The sequence below is a fragment of the Macrobrachium nipponense genome, chromosome 47, assembly GCF_015104395.2.
Source record: "Macrobrachium nipponense isolate FS-2020 chromosome 47, ASM1510439v2, whole genome shotgun sequence".
Taxonomy (NCBI): domain Eukaryota; kingdom Metazoa; phylum Arthropoda; class Malacostraca; order Decapoda; family Palaemonidae; genus Macrobrachium; species Macrobrachium nipponense.
This window is the reverse complement of record NC_087222.1, coordinates 24,819,891-24,847,390: the sequence shown is the minus strand read 5'-3', so window position 1 is coordinate 24,847,390 and position 27,500 is coordinate 24,819,891. Positions and strand designations below refer to the sequence as shown.

The window sequence follows — 27,500 nt, the reverse complement described above, 5'->3', positions numbered from 1 at the left end:
ATATATATATATATATCTATATATATATATTATTCTTATATAATATCTATCTATGAATAATCTCTATATATAACGTCTATATATTATCTATAATTATATCTATAATATATATCCCTATTATAATATATATATATATATATATATATATAGATATATATATAATATAATATAGTATATATATATATACACACACGCTCACATTACCTTCTTACATTTAACTCATTTAAAATAGTTTCACAATCTTAACCTAAGATATATCACAAAATATATATATATATATTGTTCTAGACATCATAAATAGCACCAATTGTTTTAGAAGACATTTTTTTAAAAATCCAAAACTTAAAACATGAATTAATCCGTGGATTTTGACATTTTTTCACACAATAATGTAAAATACTAACATAACATGAAATTTACATAAAACTGGCAATAAACTTATACATTAATAATACATACATCATACGCATTTTTCAATGTACTGGGCTACACTGAAGACATAGCAAAATGTTTATCTTTCAAAAAGAATTTCAAAATGCATCTGACACCTTATAAACAGGTCTGAGATACATTTTACCTTCAGAGGAAAGCATTATCCTTCGGGCACAAACTTGAGTCATTCAAATATACAAAATTAGAACCACAATTCATTTTTCTATACGACACAATCCTTGAGATTAATTCAGCAATACAACTAAAAGATTGTACTGTATTTGTTCTAAAAGCACTGAAAAGAGTTCACTGTACATATCAAAAATATTTTTGACTGTTTTAACTGTAAAATAAAACAATAATACTCGACCTTGCTTAAATACCACAAAATGCGCAAAAAAAAAGAAATTATTAAATTAATACTCAATGTTTCTGAATTCATTTAGGCTTCAAATTTCATTTTAAACAACCTTGCAAATACTGAGTAAGCAAGACTCCTCACTCTGAAACACAACGTGCTTTCCATCCGGTATAAATTCTCCCAAAATTACATAAAGCTACGAGGACAAACTCAGAAATATTTCAAGTATTTACAACGTATGGCATCAGTAACATACTTTTTTTTTTTACAAAAGGCTAGAGTTTGTGCCTTGCTATGCATGAACACAAAGGCAGCCATCGAAATCTGAAAACTACGAAGCACGACACTGAAATCGGTGTGCGATAATCACACACGAGGCTTCTTCTAGTCTTCAGATCATTATGCAAAATGGGTAGGATTTCTTTATGAAATCCTGGACAGTCTGAAGGCCCATTTTCAACTTCAAAAAATCACAAATTCTTGGTAATTTGTATTTTTCCTAGCAATACTTACCTCGAACCATTACAGTGGAGATTCCCGGATCGACATCCGGGAATCTCCACTGTAATGGTTCGAGGTAAGTATCCTGCATCAGAACAAATATGGAATGGACAAAAACGTTACAACTAAAACTGTGTACATTAACAGCATTACCTTGGGAGATTACCATTACAATTGTTCATTAACAATGAGTAAGATATTGCAGTTACCTTGATAATATGAGAGTTGGTAGTATGAGCAAAGTACACTACTATATTGCCTTAAGAAATATCTAACTTTATCATGCTTTTTGTATCCGGTCAATAAGAATTTAAAAAACTGATTGCACCTGCAATTTCTGTCGTCATAAAGCTTCCAAAAGAGAATATGGCCTATCAAGTGCTCTACTTTCATCCCTAATGGCCAAGCATCGGCCAAACCTCGAGGCAAATGGTGGCCCACATCACAAAAATTTCATTTTTCAAATCGAAGCTCTCATTCAAGCAGAAAGACGCATTCACGCTCATCAGCCCTACACGAGGCGATGCGCTGAATAGCTGCACGAGCTTTGTAGCTAGTACTATATTTTGGTGCCTAATTGGCCAAAACCTTGAAGGAAAAGCATGTATCTATTTTAAAAGACACAGGAAATGAGATATTTACCCTGTGGTCTCGTATATCATAACAAAGTTCCTACTTCCATAAAAATAAAAAAAATAAAGCGCCTAGGATCTATGAGAATCGATTTTACTCCCTGTGGTATGATTAAACTACGTAGTCTTTACTTTGGAAAGCTTAAAGCTTCTACAATACCTAATACTGCACTGGAAAAACCTAATAAATTGCAATGCCAGAACACTTAGAAGTGGCATGAATAGATCATCAATATGAGTTAAAGCTCGGTAGAGATTCTATCGTTTAAACTGAGACTCCATTCTTTATTCATTACCATCGGAAATCATCACAACTTTTCAAACATTGCACAGTGGAAAATTGCAAGGCAGCTGGTTTCCTTAAAATCTTGTCTAGATTGGATTAAGTTTCCGATTACTAAAAATAAAATGAATATAAAACCACTCTGGAAACAACCCCGGCAGAGTTTTGCCCAAATGTTGTTTAATTAAGGATTTCATTACCAGTTACGAGATGAAATTCCCCCAATCTGGGAAAACTTAGAACTTATTTGGTAGCTGGTCTTACTTCCAATATGAGCTGCTTAATTCACAAACTAGTCATTTCCTACCTCCCGTTAAAATGCCATCTATGAAGGCATCGAACTGACTACGACTTGCAAATACATCCAAACCCCTAACCAGCTAACAAACTACAAAGTGCAAAAATCTCTCGCTGGCGATTGTACACCAAATGAGCTTCTGTCACCTTCCTCTATTCTGAATCTTTCTAAAACACTTCCCATGCAGGAAGTCCCCAGTTATCAGCATAAAAGACCTTAACACCAGCAGCCACATCTCGGAAATGCACGAAACGACTTAGCATCCACAAAATGCAACTGTGAGATGAGCGTTATCATCCCACCCTAGCTTCTGACCGTCACTGTTACGCTGTCATCGCGAATCAACAGCTCTTCGTCGTCGTCTGTCGAAGGAGGCAGAGGGACTTCGTCACCGATGATCCTGACATCGTCTTCTTCCTCGATCAGAAGTCCGCTGCTGATTTCCCCCACGGAGCGTCTTCGCATGACCAGGAACGCGGCGACAATGAGAACGACGACGACCAGCCCCGAACTGGCCGAAGCCACGATGGTGACAATGCCGTCAGTCACTGTTTTCCCCGGGGAACACACGGCATCCCTCACAGCGTAGGGAACAGAGCCACTCGTGTTCAGATAAAATATTCCTGGCATCCTGTAACAAGAAAGTAAAATGAGCGATCTGGTTATGGGGACACAACATTTTTTTTTCGATAACGATTCACAATCAACCAGACAAGTGTCATTTCTCAATTCTCATAAGGTGGTTAAACTATTCGATGGATAAAAGTTCAACGATAAGACTTGCGTCACGTTTTTGTGAAAATCCAAACAAACTTACGCATGAAATCCTGTACTGTTAACAAAGAATTAAATGGAATCTAACTCCACAGCTATGGATGCATTTATAAATCTTACCACTACATTCTAAAATAGCAAAACCTGAGATTGGTTTTTCATCATTATTCAAAACTAGTACTAATCCCTTGACCAAATCTCTAATTCACCTTAAAAGTCCCACATAATCTTTCATACCGAGTAAAAAACATTTGAAAAAATAAATGTGGCTTAAAACTTCAACTGAGGCATATATAACAAATCTATTTATAATTTTACTTTTTTACAACTGAGGTGTTCTCATAATGAGATGGCTTTGATGAACAATAAAAAGACAAAAACAAAAGAATCAATTCCACAATTACCATATAGCTCAAAACATTTCCACATCTTTGTTTCATAATTAGAAACTATTTTTACTAAACCATTCGTACAAAACAACAGATTTTATATGCATGTAAAACAAACAGTAACATCTGCACTACATTAGTTTAAGGGGATCGGCCGGTTTCCAACTTTTTTAACAACAGGATGTTGATACATAGGGGGTTTGTTAAAGGATATTGTGTGGAACTTCTGGGGAAAAAATTTTGTTCAGTGACCTTAGGTTTTGTGACGCCAGAGCATTTTTCGGCCAAAAATGGCCATTTTCAAAAGGCATCTCCTCCTTTGCTTTTTGGTTTTAAGGGATGAGATTTGAACCACATATAAAACACATATGGACCTTTGATATAAAGCCTGGGATTTTTGATTTTTCAATTATTTTTTGAGATATGAATTTTTTTTTTTATGAAATTTTCCCGGAAAAATTACAGGAAAAAAAATTGCCAAAAATCTGAAACTCAAAATATTAAAAATCCCTGGCTTTTTTTTAATCTACCTTGTTTCCCCATATTATATATGAAATTTCATTTAGATTGGTCCAATACTAAGGGAGGAGATACATTTTGAAGGTGAAAAACTTACGTTTTGAGAAACGGGCCTTCAAAGTTTTAGGTACATAAAAAAAGGTAAAAGACTGTTACCATTAATTTTATGGTTTCAGTTTTTATTTTTGAGTATTAATGCGAAATTATTATGAATAGGAATATTAATTAATTGATTATCTTTGTGCTCCAGCAAACTTAGTCTTGTGTGCTCTGTTCCAAATTTTTGAATGAAAACTTTCATTCGCGTTTTGTGTAAGACCGCGAACGAAGCGTTCAAGCAATTCTTTCTCAGACAGGGCTTCATACACAGCCTTTATTTTCCTTTCACTCTCAGCATCTAAATTGATAACTGTTTAAGATCTCTTGAACTCTATTTTCTCTCTTTCTTTACCCATTGCTATGCTGCGCTGAAAATAGCACCAAGAATCTTCCCCTTTTGGACAAAGTCCATGACGTTGATTTTCTTTGGAACTGAATATATGGTTGAATGATGCCATTATATCCTTCTTCATATCAATCCATGATTTACCAATATTGCGGTGGATTGCCCTGCCATAATAATTAATCATTATGCTAATGTTTGTATCAGACAATTGTTGGAGACGGACATATCTTTTCAGGACATATCTTTTTACTAGTGTCTCAAATCAATCCCTTGCTAAATGGATCCTCGAAATTACTTTGCATCCACAATTCGGTATTCGTGATTCAAGTAATTTTTCAAGTCTTGCTTCACTTATTATTATCATTTCATTTTCACTATCGTTGATAATATCAGCCTCCGATCTACTGTTTTCTTCTTCTAAAATATCTTTGCCCTTTAGCAGTGATGAACGAATAAAGAGACGATTAGGGGTGGATGTGGTTGGCCTCTGGACAGCAGAGATCATAGCGTGCGCCATTTGCTGCACGGCCTCTCTCTTTCTCGTCGTCGCTTCATTCCCCTCTATGGCACTAGTTTCTTGAATTCTCTGTTCTACTTCTTCGATGGGCATATCCAATTGGCTTTTCTGCATTCTAGAGGCATGAAGTGAAGTCTTGGACCTTTTAGGCATGGTGAAAAACTCAAAAACACCGCAGAAAACACAGAGTTCAGTCAAAAGGGGCTATAGCGAGCGTGAAAAAATGCGACCCTATAACGTGCAAGTTTTATAGGCAACTGTTGGCCAGTGGGCACGCGCTGAGCCTCATGATGCGTGCTTTGTCTTGTTTAGGAATAACTAAGAAGGTACCAATTAGGCTATTATTGACATTATATATTTCATTTCAAAGGAAGTTTTCGTAACATATATCACAAAAACTATACCAGACTAAATCATTTGCGCTACTGGTGTTTTGTGGGTATAAAGTTATTGTTACATTTCAGGCCATAACTAGAAAACTAAGGCGAATTTTAGCATAATACTTCGTGGACACATTCTTGAATGCTCTACGAAGCCATAGAATTTTTTTCAGCAAATCGAATATGTTTCATATTTTTGGGTTTTTTAGGCAGCCGATCCCCTTAACTCAAAAACTCAGAATCCTTTATCCCAGCATGAATCCAAGCATCTTTCCCTCCCTTTTCTGCGCTCTGAAGTACGAATCTTGTAGGTAGGTATATGTGGAATAAGGGGTTCTCAACATCCAAAATATGTCAGAAGAGGGGGGGAATAAGCCATGATGTGGCACAAAAGGGCAACCCTTGTTATGAGTAGAACATTTCCGCTTACTAAGGGACATACTGGATTGTGAACCTTGTACCTAGATGCCAATAAGAAAGATGAACCAGGAACTGTCAGCATGAAGTGACTAGAGATTGCAGAACTGCTTGTAGTAAAAACAGAATCCCATGAATAAAATTAAAAAAAAAAAAACTCAATTATACTCATTATGACCTTACTGTCACAGAGACACAGGCACTTATAAAGAAAATACCAAGATTAAGGACTGAAGTGTATCGAGAAGACTGTATTGTGGCCACTCAGAAAGTTGAACATTATTTTTATTTATGATTTTGACATTTTACAAAGATTAAGTGATGGATGGACAATACTACTAGATCTGAAAGGTATTCCAATGAGGAATCAGGCCTCCCATTACAAAAGTTGTACCCAGTAAACTTCAAAAGTTATTTGTAACTTGAAAAAGTTTAACCAGCTGTCTGCTGAGGCAATGAAAACTCTGTGGGTATTGCCCAATTCTCTGGATATTTGTCCCAGCCAACTAAAAACCAAAAAGTTCCCTAAAAATTAAGTTTCCCGAAGCCAGAAACGCACAGAAACTTCTGAAGGGCCAAGACGGTTTCAGCACTAAAAAAGAGGTATGGAGCAGTTCTTGTACAGTCAAAACTGTGACTAGCAATATTCTACTTTGTACTTTATCTGTGCAGTTACTAATATGCTACGATACTCATCCTAGTGCCATTTTAAAGAATACATTTATTTCATTGCGGTATGTTTAAAAAATTGAAAAACCAGAGAGCAAAAGGTCAATATAGGTTGAAAATTGACAGAAATTATGCATCTAGAGCAACAGAAGTGTAAATGGGGTCAGCTTTGGAATGACGGGTCACGCCACAAATGACCCAAAAGGTTAAATTACCATAACAACCGTAGGAAGCTATAACAAGCAAAGATTAAAATACACAAACTAACATAATTGAGGTAAAAGCCACACACCTAAAAAACCTTCAAAATACAACAGAACACAGAAGAAAACTTACTCCATGTTGGCGTAAAAACCCATATACTGGGCACCATCACTACAGGGGCAGCTCCCAGAGGCATATGTGTCCCAATTGGAGCAGTTGCGAGCCAGGAAGAAAGTATCGTCAATGCCGTAATCAATGCTCTCCTCGAAGTACCTATATGCCATCATGTGGTCACAGCCAAGGTCTCCTGCAACATTGAGATGATCAAAATCATTCTGAATCCGTTTGCTAGACTTATAATAGTTCAAGTGCCCAAACATGCTTCATATAACTTTCATAAAAATTTATCTTAAGAAATTCATCAAAATCATATGACTGCGAGTGAAATTCAAGCAAGTCAGTGGTCCCTCTAGGCTTGTTCCATGTGAATAGGGGTTTGTCTTCTGAATAATATTAACAACAGACTTTAAATTATACTCAAGTTTACGCAATCATTCAAAAGTCCAACAACTGTGCTCTGAAACCTCCTAACATTATTGGAAAGTTTACTATAACAAGAGGTTTAGTGTCATACCTCCAAGCCCAGAACTGCTGCGGCAAGCAGGCTGGTATTCCCCACCGTTGGGCCAAAAGTCAGAATGGCCGAGATTCTCATTGATGCCGTAACAGCTCTGAAACAGGAACAAGGGCAGAGAAACAATAGATTGACGTTTGTATGCACGAAATCAGTGTGAGGAAAAGGAACATTATATTTATTTACTGCCAAGTATTTTTTTCAGAGGTTCAGGTGACACACACACTGCCCTTGCAAGGTTAACGTCAGGAAATGCAGAAGCAGAAAGTAAATTCAAAATCTGGTCAAGTAAGGGACAAAAACATCAGAAAACTCTGTTTCATCAAGAGTACCTAAGACTACAATAAACAAAGTTAAACAAGTATTTCAAACAGGTGTAAAAGTAATTAAAAATCCAGAAAAAAACAGCTAATTTCAGAGATCTAAACAACACGATAATAAGCAAAAAACTTTGTGAATCTTTTGAAAACTAGTGATGACACTTACAAACCAAGGATTCAATTTGGCGTCGCAACCGTTCGTATGCATGACGTCAACGTAGTAAGCGTCTCCTTGATCCAGCCTATCAGCAGGGCCAGTGTTGTGGTAAGTCAAACCGGCCGGGTCCAATCCTGAAAGTGCATAAACTCGTGAAATATTCCACGTCACAAATACTCGTCTAAACTCCAGTCCACGATTACTAAAGGGTGAACATTTTCTCTCCTAATAAGATCCTCTTATATTAGCCATTACTGTAATCTAATATGTCACTGCACTTTTTTATTTCTCTCTTATTGCCTTGCAATCCAGTCAACGAGAAGTTGGAACAAACCTAGACTCTTCAATTTATTTTCAAAGATCAAGTTAGATTTTCACGTAGTAATGACTCACAGAAGAGCACGCATGGGGTATCTGGGTTAAAAGAATAAGGCAGAATCACCATCATTATTGATGTCTGCAAATCTGATCTCGTATAATGAAATCTTACAATGACTCATTCTTTGTCTTTTAAAGACCAAGACCATGTTATTTTTGCCCTAAAATTAACAGATTCTCAAAAAAAATTACATAAACGTTCACATCCTAATCAGGAGAGAAGGTATGTGCCACCGCTTACCAAAGAAATTCATATATGTCAAAACTTTGTCACATCTAAATAGACAAACAAAAGACAAAACAAAAAAAACCCACCAGTGATCCTTCCAAACTTAGCGGGGACTGCTTTAGCTGCCAGACCGGTGATGTGAGCACCTAGGGAATGCCCAACAGCGTGAACATCATCCATACTGAGACCTTTTCTTGACTTCAGTACATTTATCAAAAAGGCCAGGTCTTGTGCTACGTAGACCACTCTGCCAACGACGATGTAGTACTGAACTACGGATGTCCCTGCGGGCCAGTCAACAGCGATGACGTTGCAGTCAGCCAAGCTCAACAGCTCTGCAAAAGACGTTCATAAACAGGTCACCAGCACCGAACAATTTTGCCCTACATACTTTCATTCAAAGAAATTCTACAAAATGATATTGTTAGTATACAATAAAGTTTTGTACATACTTACCTGGCAGATATATACGATTGATAGCCCGCCCAGCCTCCCCTCAGGAGACAGGTGGAGAAAAAATCTGACAAGAAAGGGGGACTGGTTCTTACACCCGCCACCCAGCGGCGGGTAAGGTAGATCACCTGACCTACCTGTAGCGTGTGCCGCGAGTTTTGAATTTTCTGTCGTGACGTCAGAGACATAAGCTAAGTATATATCTGCCAGGTAAGTATGTACAAAACTTTATTGTATACTAACAATATCATTTTTGTACATGAACTTCCCTGCCAGATATATACTTAGCTGATTGACACCCTTGGTGGAGGGAAAGAGACACATACTCACCTAGAAAGTGGGGACAACACATGTTAAAGGAATAAAATATAAACCCTTGGTTCTTGCCTGATTTAGGCAGAAGACTTCATAGTTACTGTCTATTAGTCTGCGTTGCCTAAAGTCTCTCAGCGAGGACGTGACCAATGGCTGAAGAACTCTTTGGGTCTACCAATGGGAACTGAGTCCACTTACTTGGCAGAATCCAAACAGGGTCTGGTCAATGGGGATCAACCCGCTTACGTGCCAGAGCCTATCACTACCAACCGCAAGGAGCCTCAAGCACAACTGATCACCTAACCAAATACTAATATTAGTATACGAAAGAAGGAGCTGCCTCCTGCAACCTCCTTCGTACAACCAAAAACTCAAAATTAAAACTAACAGGGAAAAAGATTAAAAAGGATGTGTTTCAGCTCCCTGCCCCAGCACTGAACTCCGCCGATACGTAAGGAAGGGCCTAGCCCAAAACACTTTTCATACGTAATCGATACGTCTTTTAGGTAGTGATTGGAGAAGACTGATTCACACCTCCAAAAAGTGGCCTTCATGAGGTTTTTGCAATGACATATTCTTCTTGAAAGCCAAAGACGTCGCGATGGCCCTTACTTCATGCGCCTTGACTTTCAGAAGACTAAACTGTTGCTGATTGCACGATGTGTGGGCTTCTCTAATAACATTCCTGATAAAGAATGAGAGGGCATTTTTAGATAAGGGCCTACTGGGGTCCCTTACTGAGCACCAGAGATTGCTCTCATTAGCAGCAAGTCTTCTCTTCCTCTGAAGATAAAATTTCAGGCTTCTCACCGGGCAAAGAGATCTCTCCTCTTCTGTCCCAACTAAGGAGGATAAGCTTTTATTTCGAAGCTCCTGGGTCCACGGTGAAGAAGGGTTTTTCATTCTTGGCTAGGAAAGCCGGGGAAGAAAAGAGCAAACCGCGGAGCCTCCTTGGAAACCTACCTCACCTTCTAGAGCCTGCAGCTCGCTGACTCTCTTCGCTGAAGCTAACGCACAGAGAAAAAGAGTCTTCATCGAGAGGTCTCTGAACGAAGCTGTATGGGGAGGTTCGAATCTTGAGGACCTCAGGAAGAGCAGCACGACGTCTAGATTCCAGCTAGGAACTAAGCAAGAGGTTCTTTTAACCGTCTCAAATGATTTGATTAAGTCATAGAGGTCCTTGTCTTCGGATATGTTTAATCCTCTATGACGAAAAACTGAGGAAAGCATGCTCCTGTAGCCCTTGATGGTGGAGACTACTAACCCGCATTTTTCCCTCAGGAAGATAAGGAAATCTGCTATCTAAGTCACAGAGGTACTGGAGGAGGAAACTTTATGAGTCCTGCACCAACGTCGAAAAACATCCCACTTCGACTGGTACTCTAGATGTGGAAGGTCTACGTGCATTGGCAATAGCCTTGCAGACTTTGCCGAAAAGCCCTTAGCTCTGACGAGACTCTTGATATGACAATTTGTCGAAAATTGCATTTTTCCTAACTATACAAACCTGAGGTCCTTTAACAATAGGAAGGTAACTAGCGGCAGCTGGGACGGTCGTAAGCTTCGAACAAGGGGAGAACGGTAGTTAACTGCTTGTCCGATCGTGCGCGCGCGCGCCCGCGCGCCCGAGAGGTGAAGAATCACTTTTGCTTTAGGCCCATGCAAAAAGTTGCAGAGTGAGGGGTGGCATGAGGTGGGACTATATGTAAAGGACCTCAGGTTTGTATAGTTAGGAAAAATGCAATTTTCGACAAATTGTCATTTGTTCCGATACGTAATCACAAACCCTCGGTTCCTTTAACAATAGGAAGACTCACTTCTTGGTGGGAGGAATCTGAGTCTTTTTGGTGAACAGACTGGTGTTCGTCCAACCCTGGAGTGCCTCCCTGGTCGTAAGAGCAAGGGAGGGATCCAAACCTCTGTCCGATTGATCGGGGTGTGCACCGCAGGATCAATGGTCAGACCTCTGGGCCAAGTACTAAGAGAGAGGCAAGCGTATCTCTTCGTACCAGCAAGCAAGAACTTGTTCCTGTTTGCAAGAGACAATCATAAAATGATGGGTTTGTCTCAATTTGGCATCCACTTCCTCCCCCTTGTTGGAGGAAGTGGTGGATATTTACTCCTATCCCTACTGAAAGGGATAGGATGGTGCTCTATTGAGTAGCTCACCTGCATCGTCCTTACCCAGCAGGGTGACGACCGTGTCCCTCTACCCAAAGGTAGAGGGAAGAAAAAGATGGGAAGAGGAGCCAGTCACACTCTCATTCCTCATCCATTCTTACTGTCACACCAGGACTCGATGCTGTTCAGCCTGCGAGGGTCTGGGTTAACTACACAACGTGTTGAGCAACCACCACGGTTCCCAAGGAAAAAGATCCAAGGAACTGTGGGCAATATCCTGAAGGTAGAAGGAGATGCATGCGGTCCGGTTTGGACCAGGCGCCTGCCTTCATTACCTGCGCCACGGAGAAGTTCTTGCGGAACGCGAGAGAATGATGAAGAGGCGTCCACACTCATCCCTGGGTGTCGAGTTTCTTCAGACAGCTCCGTCGCACCTTCACAGGACAAAGCAGCATAGCCTTCGTATCGGAGGCACGGTGACGTCCATTAGGGAGGGTATTGTGAAGGACTCGAACCAATCGTCAGTTTACCGAAGGGTTCTGAGTCTTCGCTACGAAGATCGGTACGAAATCGAGCGTCACAAATCCCCATCCCTTTGTGCTTGACTTCTCAAGAGAAGTCATGCAGTTACCTAAGAGACGAAAAGAGGGAATAGTCGTATGACCTATCCCTCTTCTCGACTTTGGTTATGTACAGTACTCATACTGACAAGCTATTAAGACGAAGTAATGATTGCTCTGGAACAACCGAACTAAGTCCACAGCATAGTTCGTAACTGACTCGGACGCTCTGACAGCTGCCGACTGACAGTGACTTGTTCGGAATCAGTAGAGGCAAGTTGTCCAAGCATCCGGGTAAGTCACGTGACCTTCGCCCTTTAAAGAGTTATGCTGAGAGACCAAACAAATAAATATTTGTTAGTCACCGATGCCGGACGGCGCGGCGATGATTCTCTTAATGCATAAGCTCAAAAGGCGAAAGTCAATTGCCTTCAAAAGACCGAGGTCCCTGATGGCAAGAAAATCTCATAGACGTTGAATCTCAGCTTAAGGAGAAACAACACTATGTGACGTTGAAGACGAAGGTGAGGCAATGAATGCAACCTACGTCTTCCAGCTGAATCGAGAGAAGGAATCTCAAGATTCTAAACCTGTGCTTACAAATGACTGAAAACGCTAACCGCCATTTCATTGCTGTCCATTGTGCAATGAAAAGCGGGGGCCGTTCTTCAGTAATGAAACACAGGGGAGAGCCGCTTGAAGAACTGCTTCTCATGGGCTGAACGTTTGGAAGTAGAGCTGGCAGGTGTGGGAGTAGGCGATGTCTTTCAATACATCTGCTAATCCGGGGTGAACAATGAACAATTGTACACCTCCGAATACAAGATATTTTGAGGACAAACTCAGATTCCGCAAAAATCATTCGCATTATCGGGATACGATGCAGCAAGAGACTATTACAGAATTCTGTTACCGTGCGGTAAACAGAAAGATGAGAGTCGAATAGATATCTCTGTTTAAAATTCTCGCAATACCGAAGACGATGAATACTAGCGTTTCTCAGCAGTAGATGGTCATTCATGTATGCGAGAATCCCCGTTAATCAGAGACTTAAGTCCGTGATTGTTGGGCAGAGATACGGTTGTTATTCAATCAAGCAGGTGAGAAAGACATAAACAACCGTCTATCTCAAGACGGCAGCTGATACTGAAATGCCTCGGGCAATTCAATACGCAGTAGCTGTCGCTGACTCGTCATCCTGAGTTGCCAAGTAATCCTTTCCACGAAGGAATGCGTTCGGCTAGAAACCACCGAGCATAAAAAGATATGCTCGAGCAATTATATTTAAGCGAAACGAATTTCGGTAAATATAAAAGCTAAAATGGTGTTTGTTGTGCCAACACCATAAGTATATAATTGAAACTGGAAACTCCTGGGAGGTTGCAGGCAACCCGGGTTGCAGTTCCAATTAGAATACTTTTCGTCTAAGTCGCAATCCGTAGAATAACCAGGATATGCGCCTACCCCTCGGACCATTCAACTGCTTAGCAGAAATCATGTCGCGAGGTTAATATACGTAGTATATTTGTAGGATTCTGAACAACGATCTCCATCCTAAATTCTTTCCTTCAAGAAAACAAAATAAGGATTGGAGATCGACCACCTTCGTTCTCTATTAAAGAGAATGAAGGAGAAGTCTTCCTCGAAGGAAAGCTTCAATGGTGAACAGAATACTAAGACGATAGTTCCAGCCAAACTGGATATTCCCGTCCGTTCTTCTCTATTCCAGGTTGGTCGCCTACTGTGAGATAGTCTTCTTTCAGCAGCAGTCTTCTTCCTAATGCTAGAAATTCCAGGAATTCGAGCATAGGCGAGGTTCCCGATTATCGTGTAACTATCGGGGATTCTCGTCTCGCTCACTTTGACCGTGGTCTCGCCTAAGTGTTTGGAGATCGTAAGAAACTCTAAACACTCTGAATGCGCTAGAAATTCCGTAGAATTCTAAGCAGTCTGCGAACCCCCACCGAATTCGTCAAACGATATCGGCTGGTGGTCCTCTCGATTCCCGTAGAAATCGAGAATGGGGCAGGATCCCTCCTCAACGACCGGGGCTTACGTCAGGTAGGACCCGAAGGTCCCCCCTGGTAGCGCAGTCCCCGTGGGATCCTACAGAGAAATCTCTGTAGGATCCTTCCCCTTTCCCTCGTAGCCGTAAGGAGAGAGGGAATGGGGGAGGAATTGGATACTCGCTCGCCTTCCCAGTGGAACTAGCAGTTGGAGAAGAGTAGGAGCAGCCATCGCCTTGCGGCGATGGCGCCTCAGAGTCTGGGAAAACGTATCGTGGCAGTGGAGAAAAACGTTTTTTCCCCACACGAGGAGGGGTTACGAACTCTAACCTTGTAAGTAAGGGTCTGCCGCCACTGTGAACGTCGTCTGGGTGGGGCTGATCGACACCTGACAGGAGAGAGCCGATACCGTCCTCCGACTCATTCCAGTCCTCGTCGAGGTCGAAACCTCTCAGGAGGACCGAAGGAGTATTTAAATACGGTGTCCGAAGACACGTAGAAACGCCGCTGTCGCAGTAGAGGAGGTGGAAGTAGCTTGATCGACCGGCCAGAACTGAGAGAGCCTTCTTGTCCGGAGACGAGAGACTCTGGTTCAAGACAGAATCGGTAAGCTCCGATCGCGGCTACCCACCGTCGGTTTGGGTTCCCTCTCGGGCCCCAAAACGACTCGAGCAGACAAGACATAGGCCCTCTGCTGGTGGGAGCGGCGATCCTTCCCCCCGGTCGTTGTGCTGACGAATCAGTGCAATAACCTGGGTAAAGTTACTCTGAATCTCGGAAGTTTACAGCGTCTTGAGGAGTAGGACCGTCCAGTCCCTCCAACAAGAGTGCAGCTCCCTCCCAGGACCCTCCTCCTTCAGAAGAAGGACGCAGCAACAGATCCCTGACGGTTGCCTCCAATCACTTGCGCGTACGTCCCTGGTTGGTCCCTAAGACCAACCCCTGGCACGTGCGCGTCGTGACGGGATCGTGAGCGGCGCATCTCTCACGATCACTATATAACCTAGCTCTTCCTGGCGTATGCCGAGGAAGTTGAAGGTATCGGGAGAGACAGAACTGACGCTACCCCCTCTCCCCCCCTGACGGTCGCCTCCAAATCACTTGCGCCGTACGTCCTGGTTGTCCTAAGACCATACGTGGCACGTGCGGCGTCGTGACGGGATCGTGAGCGGCGCACCTCTCACGATCACTCCTAGCTACCTCGCTCTTTCCCGGTGTAGCCCGAGGAAGTTGAAGGTAGTGGAGAGACAGACCTGACGCTCCCCCCCCGCTCGCTGGCAGGACCAGCGTACGTGGGGGGCTGCAGCCGATCACCAACCCGCGGTGGGGATCGATCTGCAGGCCTGGCCGTGCCGCTCACCTGTGGCGAGCGGCTCGACTGAGCACGTCGACCCTCCCCCGGTCCCGTGCGTCAGACGAGCTGCTGCTGGCACCGTATCGCCCTTGGTCCCTGTGGGAGCGGCGGTCAGGTGACCTGCAGAGCTCGCTTTCGCCGTGAAACCGGTGACCGTGACGTCCTCGCGGCACGTCAAACCGCTGGTACCAGCCGAGGCTGGTACCGTCGGTCGAGGGGACCTGGGGGACCTCTTCCCAGCCTAACCCGTGGCCGGTCAGAGACCGTCACGTCCACCCGAGGTACCGGCGGTCGGTCGCTGCCGAGAGCGGCCGCTGGCCTGGCGAGAGTCACCTGAGGCGGGGTCTCGACAGTCTTCTGCTCCGTGCCTCGGTCATGACGCTGAGCGAACTCAGGCGTCTTAACTTTGGCTGCACGGTCACCCGAAGGAGATCGTACACTCGGAACTTCTCGCGGACGAGAAACCGAGCCCGGTACCTGGCTTAGCAGCAGAGCTGCCAAGACCAGGCGAGGGTGTACAGCGGTAGCCAGCACACCCTTGGTCCCCGTCTTCTTCTTCTTCTCAGAAGGGAGACGGGCCCCGTTCCCGAAGGAACAGGAGGACCAGCAGAAGAACCCCCCCGTCACACACCGGAATGTGACGAGCCCTTCGAAGTTCCCGAAGGAGTCTTCCTTAGGGTGGGGGAATAACAAAACCCGGTTACCAGCTGGTCGCTGCGAGAGCGGCCGCTGGCCTCCCGGCGAGAGTCACCTGAGCGGTTCTCGCCAGCCTTCTGCTCCGTGCCGTGTCTTGGCGCCGAGAGAACTCTGGCGCCGAAACTTTGGCTGCACGGTCTCCCGCGAGGGAGAGCGTACACTCGGGATCTCCCTGCGAACGAGAGACCGAGCGGAACCTGGCGTAGCGGGCATCGCCGCTAGCACCAGGCGAGGAAGTACCAGAGCTAACCGATTACTCCTCTGGTTCCCCTGTCTATCTCTTCCTTACGGAAGGGGAGACGGGCCCCGCCCCGCTCCCCGAAGGGAAAGCAGTGAAGGACCAAGCCAGAAGGACCCCCCGGTCCCAACCCCCACCCACCGAGGTGGGACGGGGGCCCTTAGAAGTTCCCGAAGGAGACTTCTTATTGGGGGGGGAGGCAGCCTTCTTCTTCTTCGGCTTATGGGCCTTAGAAGTCGAAGGGGAAGAGGCAGCAACAGACGAAGATGACACCTTCCTCTTCTTCGTCAGCTCACGCAGGACAGTCGTCAGGTCCTCCATCCAGGCCGGAGTCGGGCCTATTGCCGTAAGCAACACGGCCCGACTGCACCTGTCCGGAAGGACCTGGGACTGGGGAAGACACACCATGGGCAGGACCAGCATGGACAGGCGCAGGAACCAGGAGCGACAGGAACAGCAACCAGACCTCAGGAGCGGCAGGAACAGCGGCAGCGGTAAACACAGAAGGGACAGCCAAGCCAGTAGCGGGTTAACCACATCAGCGACAGGTACGGCAGGCCCAGCCATCGCCTCGTAGAATCATCGGCAGCCAGCGTGGTACTGGCGGCCGGGTCCAGGGGCGAGCTGCTGGAACAGCGGAAGTCTGGGGCAGGCAACACGAAAGAAACACAGGCGGCGGCGGCATACCCCTCCTCGGTACGGCGGCGTACCGGGGAATAGATAGATAAGCGGGCCAGACGGCTGTCAACCGACACAGCATGGGGAGTGTAGCCACGGGGGGAAGCAGCATAAGCGGCCGTGAAGGTTGTATGGAGACCACTCCAAGGTCACCGCCCCAGACCTCGCTAGACTCTGCAGCAGATCGTGGATGCTAGGCACGCCCTGCAGCCGCAGTGGTCCATACCTGTCCAAGGTCGTCTCCCACGGCTGTAGAACACCTGCGGTAGCACAGACAGATTAGAAGAGGGGTTCCCTCACGCACGGGGGGGGAGATGCCCCCACCCCGAACGGAGGAAGACCCCAAAAACAAAATACGAGGAAGCTGAGCGGGGGGCGCGGCAGGAAAGAAGACGAAGAATCGGATACCAATGGGAGTCGCGGGAGAGCTTTCCGACGACTTCCTGGCAGACCTTCGCTTCCCCTACCCCCGCACAGCAGTGAAAAGTAATATGAAAAATGAAACAGAATACTGCATTGCGATTCACTTCATAGAACTTAAAGAGGGAAAAATCAATTCCCGGTAAGAGCGGAAACTTGATACCATAATAATATGATGCTATCATAAATCTATATGAAAATGAACAATACTGCACTTGCTATTTTCCACTTTTCACAGCAATAAATCGTAAGGATTAATTCCCGGTAAGAGCGGAAATTGATCCAAAATTAAATTTGATGCAATTAATAAATGAAAATGAAAAGAAAACTGCATTGCGAATCCACTTTCATTGCATTCTATTCATACACAATAAGAGGCTCTTGCCGAGCGCAATCAAGCTCTCGGCAACGAACGCACAGGCAAAAAATATAATGAAAAAGAGTACTTACATCTTTTCAATTACAACACTTTCGCCCAAAATACATGACTCGGCGCGAGTGCGCCCCCCCGCCCTCGGCACCGAGACATAATTCAAGGGTTCAATTCATGAAAAGAGCGGAAATCGCCGTCTCTACGGCGATAGCTCCATGTTGATTCATAATTAAGTAATGAAAATGAAACAGTGTACTTACAGTTTCATTTTCAAGTCAAACCAAACCATTAGTAGAAAACACAATATAAACAAAGCATACGACGATGAGCGGGCAGAGAGCGATGACGAACACGTCCTTCACACCCCGGCGGCCGAAAGCAAAAGTGATTCTTCACCTCTCGGGCGCGCGGGCGCGCGCACGATCGACAAGCAGTTAACTACCGCTTCTCCCCTTGTTCGAAGCTTACGACCGTCCCAGCTGCCGCTAGTTACCTTCCTATTGTTAAAGGACCGAGGGTTTGTATTACGTATCGGAACAAAGTCTGAATCCAGTCAGACTGAGAGCGGGGAGTTTTTTGTGAAACCTGTCGAAGTAGGGCTGTTTGAGCAGATCGACTCTTAGTGGTAGGGATCTTGGAACATCCACCAGCCCTTCCAGTACCTCTGTGAACCAGTCGTGGGCGGGCCAGAACGGAGCTATCAAAGTCATCCTTGCTCCCTCTGAAGCTGCGAACTTCCTTAGCGTTTCCCCTAGAATCTTGAAAGGCGGGAATGCGTAAAGATCCAGGTTTTTCCAATCCATCAGGAATGCATCTATTGCCACTGCTCTTGGGTCCGCAATAGGGGAGCAGTATAGATCTATCCTCGCATTCCTGGAGGTCGCAAAGAGATTGAGATGGGGCCTGCCCCACGTCCTCCACAGCTCCTGGCATACGTCCGAGTGCAGAGTCCACTCTGAGGGAAGGACTTGATTCCTTCTGCTTAGCAGATCCGCTCTGACATTTTCTTTCTTTTCCCTGTACGAACTGGTGAGAAGACTTATCTTCCTTTCCTCCGACCCACGAGTAGGAGCGATCTCGCTGTCTCGTACAGGGAGAAAGAGTGAGTCCCCCCGTTTCCGAATGTAAGCCAGGGCTGTGGTGTTGTCCGAGTTGATCTGAACTGACTTTCCCTTTACGAGGGGTTCGAGGTTTTGAGAGCGAACCAAATTGCTGTTAGCTCTTTCCTGTTGAACGTGCCAGGACACCGATCCCATCCACCGGTGCCAGACACTTCTCTCGACCCGAGAGTAGCTCCCCAACCTATGTCCGATGCGTCTGCATATAACACTAGGTCGGGGTTCCGAACCTGCAAGGAAAGGCCTTCCTTGAACAGGAGAGGGTCTTGCCACCAACGTAGATCCTCCTTTATCTCTTGCGAAATCTTGAACGCAAAGTCTAGACCTTGAGATCTTCGGTTTCAGTTCCTCGTCAGGAAGAACTGTAGGGGTCTGAGGTGCAACCTCCCTAAGAAACGAATTGCTCCAGCGAGGAGAGTGTCCCCAACAGACTCGTCCACTCCCTCGCTGTGCATACATCTTTCTCTAGAAAGATTGCTACCTTCTCCGAACATCGGGTTATCCTCTCTGGGGAAGGATACGCCCGAAAAACCTGAGAAGCCATCAGAATCCCCAGATAGATACGCTCTTGACTGGGGATTAGCTGTGACTTCTCAAATTCACTAGCAAACCCAGAGCAGCTGCTAGATTCAACGTTAATCGTAAGTCCTCCAGACATTTCTCCTTGGACTTGGCCCTGATTAGCCAATCGTCCAAGTAGAGGGAAATCCTCACTCCCTCGAGATGAAGCCACTGAGCAACGTTCTTCATCAGCCCTGTGAAGACTTGGGGGGCTGTGGAAAGGCCGAAGCATAGGGCCCTGAACTGAAAAACGTTCCCTCCCCACATGAATCTTAGAAATTTGCGTGACGAAGGATGGATCGGCACGTGGAAGTAAGCGTCCTGAAGGTTCCAGTGACACATCCAGTCCCCGGGACGAAGAGCTGCTAAGACTGATGAAGTCGTCTCCATAGCGAACTTCCTCTTCTTCACAAAGACGTTCAGGGCGCTTACGTCCAGAACCGGCCTCCATCCTCCTGAGTTCTTGGGAACTAGGAACAGACGGTTGTAGAAACCCGCGGAAAGAGGGTCCTGTACCATCTCTATTGCCTCTTTCTCCAACATCAGCTCTACTGCTAGAGCGAGGGCTTGATTCATGAGTGGGTCTTTGTATTTGGCCACCAGTTCCCTTGGTGTGGTGGTCAAAGGTGGTCTCGAGATAAAGGGAATGAGGTATCCCCTCTTGATGATAGCGAGGGACCAGTTGTCCGCCCCCTTTCGTGCCCACACGTCCTGCAAAAGATTCAGAAGTCTGGCACCCACAGTTGTCTGGAGGACACGCGAGCTACTTCTTGGCCCTAATAGACCGAGAGAAGGTCCTTCCTCTTCTAGGTGGCCTCGAACCTCTGGAGGAAGAAGAGCGGGACGAAGGGCCTCCTCAAAAGGGCTCTTGCCTACTCTGAGTTTCCTTCTTCGTTTTCCGTTGGAACGAAGGTTTCGGGATTCTAGCTGAGCGAGCCAGCATATCCTGCGTCGCTTTAGCTGACAACGAGCTGGAGATGTCATTAATTATCTTCTTCGGGAAGAGTTGCGGAGAAAGCTGAGAATACAACAAGGAAGCTCTCTGTGCATGAGAAACAGCCTTGGTAAGAAAGGAGCAGAAAACTGCCCTTTTCTTTACTACTCCTGCGCCAAAAAGGGACGCTATCTCCCCGGATCCGTCTCTCACTGCCTTGTCCATACAAGACAACACTGCGTGAAGGTCTTCAGGTGAAAAAGTGTCTTGATCTTGAGTCCTCTTAGCCATGACTCCAAGGGTCCAGTCAAGAAAGTTAAAAACTTCTAAGACTCGGAACATTCCCTTCAGAAGGTGATCCAACTCGCTCATACCCCACGTCGTCTTCGCAGAATTAAGCGCCGAGCGACGTGCAGAATCAACCAACGAAGAGAAGTCCGAGTCTGCTGAAGAGGGAAGAGTCAGACCCAAGGGCTCTCCTGACTCGTACCAGAACCCCATCTTACCCGTAAGTTTGGACGGGGGAAAAGAAAATACGGTCTTGCCTTTCTCCTCCTTCTATACCAACCAATCGTCAAAATTCTTAAGAGCCTTCTTCATCGACACTGTCGGTTTCATCTTAACGACTGAGGACTTCTTAGTCGTATTGGTCGTTGAAAATAAGGACGGAGGAGACGGAGGAGCAACGGCCGAAAGAGACTCCCCAAAATCTTGCAAGAGGAGGTCGGTCAGTCTCTTGTATGACGAAACTGAAGCATCCTTAGGCAAATCTTCCTCCGAATCCCCAAGATATTCTTCAGACGAATGACGTTTAGAAGTTTTACTACCAGGAGGAGAGCTATTCCTCGGAGAGCGCCTACTGGGAGAGCGCCTACATGGAGAGCCCCCACTGGGAGAGCGCCTACTTGGAGAACGCCTACAAGAAGAGCGCCTAACTGGAGAGCGCTTACAGGGAGAGCGCCTACTTGGAGAACGCCTACAAGAAGAGCGCCTAACTGGAGAGCGCCTACTAGGAGAGCGCCTACTTGGAGAGCGCCTACTTGGAGAGCGCCTACTAGAAGAGCGCCTACTTGGGGAGCGCCTACTAGGAGAGCACCTACTAGTGGAAGCTCGCCTGTCGGAAACAAAGTCTAAGTCCACAGATGAGCGCCTGGACAAGGGAGAGCGCCTATCAGGCTCTCTGCGCCTGCTAGGATCTTGGCGCCTGCCATCCTCAATACGCCTGCCGCCAGGCTCTTGGTGCCTGTCAGACTCAAAACCCCTACCAGGCTCTTGACGCCTGCCACGGGGAGAGAAAACATCCACGGAGGAGTCCCTGTCCGAAGCACGGCGCTTACAAGGCTCTGAGCACCTATCCAATCGAGAGTAATCCAACGGAGAGGAATGCTTCCACTGGCGCCTCCTAGGCTCCGAGCGCCCGTCAAAAGGAGAGCTGCTGCCAGGCGAAGAACTCTTCCTTCGCTCCTGACGATAACGAGGCTCTTGACGTCTGTCAAGCTCTTGACGCCTAACTGAAGAGGAGCGGAGATCCTGAGGAGAGCACCTGTCAGGCTCCTTACGCCTGACATGCTCAATACTCTTGTTGGGGAGAGAGGAGAGCCTACTCGGAGATTGATCCCGAACTACAGTCTGCACTTCTGACTTCCTCCTACGAGGCTCAATAACTTCTCTAGCAGGAGGAGAGCTAGCAGAAGGAACGTTCTTAGACTTCTTCACCGGAAGCGAGGCGTCCTTCCGACGATGAGAAGTCCCGGCAATAGAATCAGCTAAAGCCGCAATCTGCGCCTGCAGACCCGCCAGGATGCGCGCAGGGGACCTCTTGAATTCCTCTACAGGAAACGAAGTCCGAGACCGAACAGGAGAAGCGTAAAAAGAAGAATTCTTGGCTCTCTTGCGTTCCACTTCTGGTTCTTCAGCGAAGGATTCGGGGCTGGAAGGAAGGGCGCAAGGAGCTTTCCAGGGCCTCTTGAGAGGGCGAGACGACTCCGAGGCGCTCCATCTACGCTTAGGAGAAGGCGACGAAGATGACGAGAAGCACTGGCGCAATAACTCCTTCCTGGCTCGATCCAAGGCAGCCTGGGAACGAGCAACAGGATCTGCCGAGGGGACGCCTGACCGGTGGGGGTTCTCCCTCTTCCTGCGGCTTTCGACTTTCCTCCTCCACTGGGTCTGGGAGTCTGGAAGAGGTCTAGGCCTGGAAGCGTTAGTGAGCCGGTCAGACGCACCCTCCACTGCACTAGGGGCACTGCACTGATCACTTGCACTATCACTCTTACCTTGTCGAGAGCGAGCGAAGCTCTCCTTACTCCTGATCGAGGCTCTCCTGGAAGCAACTTCCGAAAACGAATCTTCGGGTTCAAAGCTGGGCGCAGGGGCTGAAACAAGAGAAGGAACTACTTCTGCTACAGGGTTCTCAACGTCCATTTCACTGACTCTAGATCTACTTGAGCTCCTTGAAGAAGCCTTACGCACCCTATCCTTCTCCAACTTCCTTAAATAAGTAGAAAGAGCCTTCCATCCATCTTCATCTAAACTCTCGCACTCTTTACAAGGGTTAACAAAAGAGCAATCATTCCCCCTACAAACCATACATACGGAGTTAGGATCCAAAGCAGCCTTTGGAAGCCTCACTTTACAGTCACTCACTGAGTAAACTCTAAATAAAGAAGGTTTCTTAACCTCAGAATCATCCATGATTATTAACTCAAAAGAACAATCCAAAAGAAAATCCAAAAGCGTAAGCCAAGCCAACAAACAAAAGGTACTTCACCAAAATCCAATTCGTCGGCAACGAGAAAGAATCTAACTATCGTAATGACTGAACAACAGGTGTTGTCCAGCCGGCGACAGAAAAAAATCTGACAAGAAAGGGGGACTGGTTCTTACACCCGCCACCCAGCGGCGGGTAAGGTAGATCACCTGACCTACCTGTAGCATGTGCCGTGAGTTTTGAGTTTTCTGTCGTGACGTCAGAGACATAAGCTAAGTATATATCTGGCAGGGAAGTTCATGTACAAAAGTAATAATTATTGAGATGATAAGCTGCAAGTCTTTGGAAAATTTACTTATTCGAGAATATAAAACTGAAAATTCTTGCCATATATACTTTGATTTCAAGATTACAACATAATAAGTATCATACGATACAGCAAATCTTTGAAAATCCAACTTTGATGAACTGAAACTATTTCAGATGTTGATAGACTTATCTTCGAAGATTCTACGACACTTACTGTCCTTTATAGATAAGATCCAATCTTCTGTGCCCCAACCAAGGAAGCCATGGACGATGATGAAAGTCTTCCGTGCAGTGAACGTAGTGTTATTTATGCTATCTGGATTTGTCGGGTCTAAAATCTCGGAGGAATTTGCAGGAGTGTTCCTGGAGAGATGTGCAAAGATTAACATTTTTCTTGAATGTTCATAATTGCCTTTTGGATAGACTGTTCAGTTACATTTAAAATGCATAAAAAAACTATTTTGAAGTACCATGTCATTTCCTAGTTAATTTTTAATAGATAAACCATTTCCAGAAGCTTAATGTAGACAAAGTCTCGTTTCCCAGTGAACTTCAAGGACAGAAAACTTTTAGTTTTACAATCAAAATGCCATTTTTATTTTCAAGCTACAGTTTTGCTAACACCTTTCAAATTTTATCACCTTCACACTTGAGAAACTACAGTTTTCCAATTATTCTTAATGACAGCAAACCATTATTTCTATCATCTTCATCTAATGTCGACTAAGCAATATTTGAGTCACCTTATATCCTGACAAACTACCGTTCCATATTAACTTTTTCATGATGCCATACCATCAATTCAAAACAGGTTCAACAATGACAAACCATAGTTTCATAAATACCTATAAAATGAAAAAACCCCAACATAGACAGAGTAACATCAACAGACTAATGTGCAAAGGTAATGCAATACTGTTTCAAGTTCCCTCAAGAGTGGCATAGCCTAGGGCAGTGTTGTTCAAACTGGGGTCCGTGTACCCCTGGGGGTACACAACATAGATCATGAGGATACGTGAATAAACAAGGAACACACACACACACACACACACACACACAACAGAAACATCCCATCAGTGATCATCAGGCTCACATCTCACATTAAGTTGTGTAAGTAATTTTCAGGCATTTTGTTATTAAATCATCATTTTTATTTGTGTAATAAATTTGAATTTATTGACCAACACTCCTATAATGCAGTCTTTTCATAATTAATATACTATTTGCATGATTATCCTAAATAAAACTGAGTTTGGTCAGCCATGGTGGGCGAGGGGGGTACGTAACAGTAGGAGAAGGTAATAAAGGGTACAATACGCAAAAATGTTTGGGCAACACTGGACTAAGGCATCTGTAAAACAAAAGCTTATATTTATAAATTCCACCTCAATACCCACTGGGTACTAAACGAAGAACTGCTCACCTTGTCCACAAATAAAAGTGCCTGACTTCAACCAGTTCGCCATCTTTGTGGGAGCGTTCCGTTCTCTCCAGAACTTCCGTGTGGTTTTGTCTTACGATTTCATCTGTGGGTAAAATGACTTCGATAAGCTTTCGGGAAAGACACATAGAATCTTTGAATCCCAAACACTATATACAGGCAGTCCCCGGGTTATGACGGGTTCGGCTTACGATGTCCCAAGGTTAAGGCACTTTTCAATTATATTCATCAGAAATTATTTCCAGGGTTACGACGCATGTTCCAGTGTTACAACATCTACAATGCTCATCTGGCAAAAGAAATACGACACAAAAAATGCAAAATAATCAATATTTGAAGTTTTTTTTTTTTATGTAAAATGCAATAAGAATGCAGTTTACATAGTTTTGAATGCACCCAAAGTATTAAAAGTAAGGTTTTCTTAGGATTTTTTATGATGTTCCAGCTTACGACGATTTTCAGGTTACAACGCGTCTCAAGAACAGAACCCCCGTCGCAACCCGGGGACTGCCTGTATATATATAAACACGTTGCTGATAACTGAATAGAAACCTTAGTAAAATGTTAGTAAATAGCTAATCACAACAAGAAAGAAATGCAACTTTACAGTACAAAATTCTACCAAAAAGTTTAATGCACTTTCATGCAAAAAAATAAGAGCACATTAATATTTTCACGTCCGACTTTCAGAACGACTACTAATTAAAGTCCATATGAACGTACCATCCTTAAACAAGGTGAAAATTGAAGTGCAGAAAGATTGAAGAAGTTTAACAGCTGAATGGGAAAGGATTGAAAGAAATAGCTCATAAGTAAAAGGCATAAAGTTATGTTGCAGGGAATTAGGAGTAACTTGGACAGTACATTGGAAGAGGCATAATCTAAGGTAGTGCCCCCTTCTATGGGGTTAACAGCAGGTGACCAAAAGGGTCTACAAAATAATATTCACTAAAAATAAATATACTGTAGAAGAAAAAATTTAACAACAGCAGTGACAATAAAAAATGGACGCCAGTTAAACATACGTTTGGGTTCGGGCAAAACTCCTTCGAATCTTTTGTCCAGCCTCTCCACCACTATTTCTGTGACGCCTCCCCTCAGAGTGGAGATCAGCAATGTCAAAAACAACAACAACTTCATGCTACAGACCAACCCTTGGTTAATTATGATGCAAAATGCTTTCTTGAGATTGTGTATGCATATATAGTAGTATGATGGCTCTGCAACAAAAAAAGGTCAATATTAGTATTTATAGCTAGAATCTGCGAATACTTAGAACTGCCTATTTTGTTAGTTCAAACTTAAGAAAAATCCACTAAAAATGCTTATACGTACCTGGATTTTTTACATAGGTTTATTACAAAAAGCCCATTTAATCATGAAATTGATATGAAAATTCAGTAATTTGTGGATATTTCTCATAGGAAAATACTGTGAATACGCAAATTCCCGTGAATAATGGGTATATATAAGGTCCATTATTACAATTTGCCTGGCTAAACAATATAGAAAGTGGTGTTTTAATGCAGAGGTGAGATAATTTGAAAAAATGATATTGTTATTGTACAATAAAGTTTTGTACATACTTACCTGGCAGATATATACTTAGCTATAGACTCCGTTGTCCCCGACAGAAATTCGAATTCTGCGGCACACGCCACAGGTAGGTCAGGTGATCTACCCCCCTGCCGCTGGGTGGCGGGACTAGGAACCATTTTCTCTTCCACTTGTCTCCTGAGGGGAGGCTGGGTGGGCCATTTAATCGTATATATCTGCCAGGTAAGTATGTACAAAACTTTATTGTACAATAACAATATCATTTTTGTACATTCAACTTCCCTGTCAGATATATACTTAGCTGATTGGCACCTTTGGCGGAGGGTAAGAGACAGCTAATTACTGAATAGACAGGTAAACAACATACGTTGTAGGTAATATATAAAAAACCTTGGTTCCTACCTGTTTAGGCAGAAGACTTCATAGCTACTGCTTAGGAGTCTGCTTCGCCTCAAGAGCCTCAGCGAGGATGTGACCTATGGCTAAGAGTTCTTGTGGGTCTGTTGATGGGGTCTTATCCACTTACTCGACAGAGCCTGATGGCATTTGTCAATGGGGTCTTATCCACTTACATGACAACACACCTTGCCTAGTGGCATAATTAAGGAGCACAACACCGATCCCGATCACCTGATCCTAACACGAGGGTTAGTACTTAAATTGAAAAGAGTTATCCCCAAACTCCTTTCAACAACCCAAAAAACTCGAAATTAAATAAAATTTAACTCACTATTTAAGGATCAGTATCGTCTCCCTATCCCAGCAACGTATCCTCAGACACGTATAAACCAAGAGAGAAGGATCTCTCGTAGGTTATCTTGACATCCTTCGGGTAATGGGAAGTCAACACAGAGTTGCATCTCCCGTATGTGACAGCTAATAGTATGTTCCTTTATGGACAATTCTTATGAAAGAAAGGAACAAGAATTCGCAAAAGCTACTCACTTCATGAGCTTTTAATTCTCAGCTGTTTGAAGGAATCATCAAGGCACTTTTCAAGTGCTTTGGAGATCACACTTGTCTCAAAGAAGGCCAGGGCGTTCTTTGATATGGATCTCTACTGAATGAAGCCTGGAGCCTGGCTGGCACCTCGCGCCTGGCTGGAGCCTTGCGCCTG

The 27,500-nt window shown here is 44.5% G+C and overlaps 1 protein-coding gene across 1 annotated transcript; it reads right to left on the bottom strand.

The window, feature by feature from the left end:
* Window positions 1–1,750: 1,750 nt before the first annotated feature.
* LOC135204772 (pancreatic lipase-related protein 2-like) lies at window positions 1,751–26,065 on the bottom strand. Its single transcript, XM_064234943.1, has 8 exons — window positions 25,852–26,065; window positions 24,809–24,911; window positions 23,600–23,748; window positions 8,626–8,874; window positions 7,942–8,066; window positions 7,456–7,552; window positions 6,954–7,128; window positions 1,751–3,138 (listed from the first exon to the last, which is right to left on the bottom strand). The coding sequence occupies exons 1-8, from the start codon at window positions 25,964–25,966 to the stop codon at window positions 2,811–2,813; spliced, it is 1,341 nt and encodes a 446-aa protein (XP_064091013.1). The 5' UTR covers window positions 25,967–26,065; the 3' UTR covers window positions 1,751–2,810.
* Between the last annotated feature and the right edge of the window lie 1,435 nt (window positions 26,066–27,500).